The 1,451-nt window shown below is 31.8% G+C and overlaps 1 protein-coding gene across 1 annotated transcript in view; it reads left to right on the plus strand.

Annotated features, from left to right (window-relative positions):
- The window catches only part of LOC106460236 (inositol 1,4,5-trisphosphate receptor type 1-like), a 109,320-nt gene that overhangs the window by 96,969 nt on the left and 10,900 nt on the right, over window positions 1-1,451 (plus strand). Inside the window, exon 45 of the mRNA XM_022386900.1 lies at window positions 374-493. Within this exon, the coding sequence (XP_022242608.1) occupies window positions 374-493 (120 nt within the window). The remainder of the gene's footprint in view (window positions 1-373; window positions 494-1,451) is intronic.

The raw sequence follows: 1,451 nt of genomic DNA on the forward strand, positions 1-1,451 counted from the left end.
AACGGTCAATCCCACTATTCGTTGGTAAAAGAGTAGCCCAAGAGTTGGCGGTGGGTGATGATGACTAGCTGCCTTCCCTCTAGTATTACACTGCTAAATTAGGGACGGCTAGCGCAGATAGCCTCGTGTATCTTTGCGCAAAATTCAAAAACAAACAAACAAACTTACTGTGTTAGTATAACTTTTCATCCCATCAAGCATACTGTACTAGTATGTCGAGTAACAGAACTTATGGTACAAATACAGTGTTTGCTCCTAAAAAAGATAATTTTACTGGTTTAATATATATCTTCTAGGTCCCATTTATGAAAGTGATAAAATCTTTACTCCAAGAATATTTTTTCTTCAACAAATACAATTTTTTTCATTTTAGGTCAGCCTCTGTTATATTGGGTCAGCAGGCACATGTCAGATTGGAGTACAGTAGCTTTCAACTTGGCTGTTCTAGTCAATCTTATTGTTGCTTTCTTCTACCCGTTTCCTGAGAAGACAGGTGTAGTACATATCTGATGTATAATTCAATTGAGGTTAAGGAAGAGTTACTTGTAATTGCATAATTTTTAAACGTACTTCAGTGAATGTGCCAGCTGTTGCTCTGCATATTTGTTTCAACTTTCCCGAGCACTCTGTAGAAGTGCTAATCTGTATATCTTTATAACACAAAAATAATACTATATAAAATTATTAACTCTCTCACTGACCTATTTATGCATAAACAACTCTCTCAATGCTAGGTTTATGTTTAGAAACAATATAAAGAACAAAAGGTCAAAACTTAACTTGAAACTAGTAAACTTTGGGAAGTTGAAAAGGGAATACACTTTTTTCATGTTAGTACAAAATTTCACACTTGCATGGAAACGTTCTATTAATTTTGTATAGCCATTCGGGAAGATACTTGTATATTTTTTACTCTTTACCTAATCAAAACCATGTTACTTCTAATACTTTGGAGTATATGAAACTTCTGAAGTTTTATTCTTCCAACTAAGTAAATAGTTTGCAGTTATTTATAAAAAAACACCACTATTTGTCCAAGGTAGAAGTGTGTATTAAGTAATCGATTTGAAGAAAAAATAACATTTCAGACCTGATAAGGGTCATCAATATGTATGCCAATGATAAGGCCACATTGTCTTGCAAGTTTGTTTTTTTCAGTTTGCAAATAGAACCTACAAGAAAAATCTACAATCTACATATATATATATATATATATATAGAGAGAGAGAGATAAACATTTGTGTAAATTTGTCTGAAATCACTTTGTGAACTATTGCTGAAGTTTTAATTTTTAAGTTTTAGTTTTTATTAAATGTTACAATACTTGATATGAAGTTTTACATGGGCTAAAATTTTGCCATCAGCACTGCTGAATGCAATAGAACACTGGGTTAAAAAACTTTGCTTTTTTATGAATGAGTTGTTAAAAATTTTGTTTTATGTATTTCAAG

Source organism: Limulus polyphemus, unplaced genomic scaffold (assembly GCF_000517525.1).
Source record: "Limulus polyphemus unplaced genomic scaffold, Limulus_polyphemus-2.1.2 Scaffold732, whole genome shotgun sequence".
NCBI classification, from domain to species: Eukaryota; Metazoa; Arthropoda; class Merostomata; order Xiphosura; family Limulidae; genus Limulus; species Limulus polyphemus.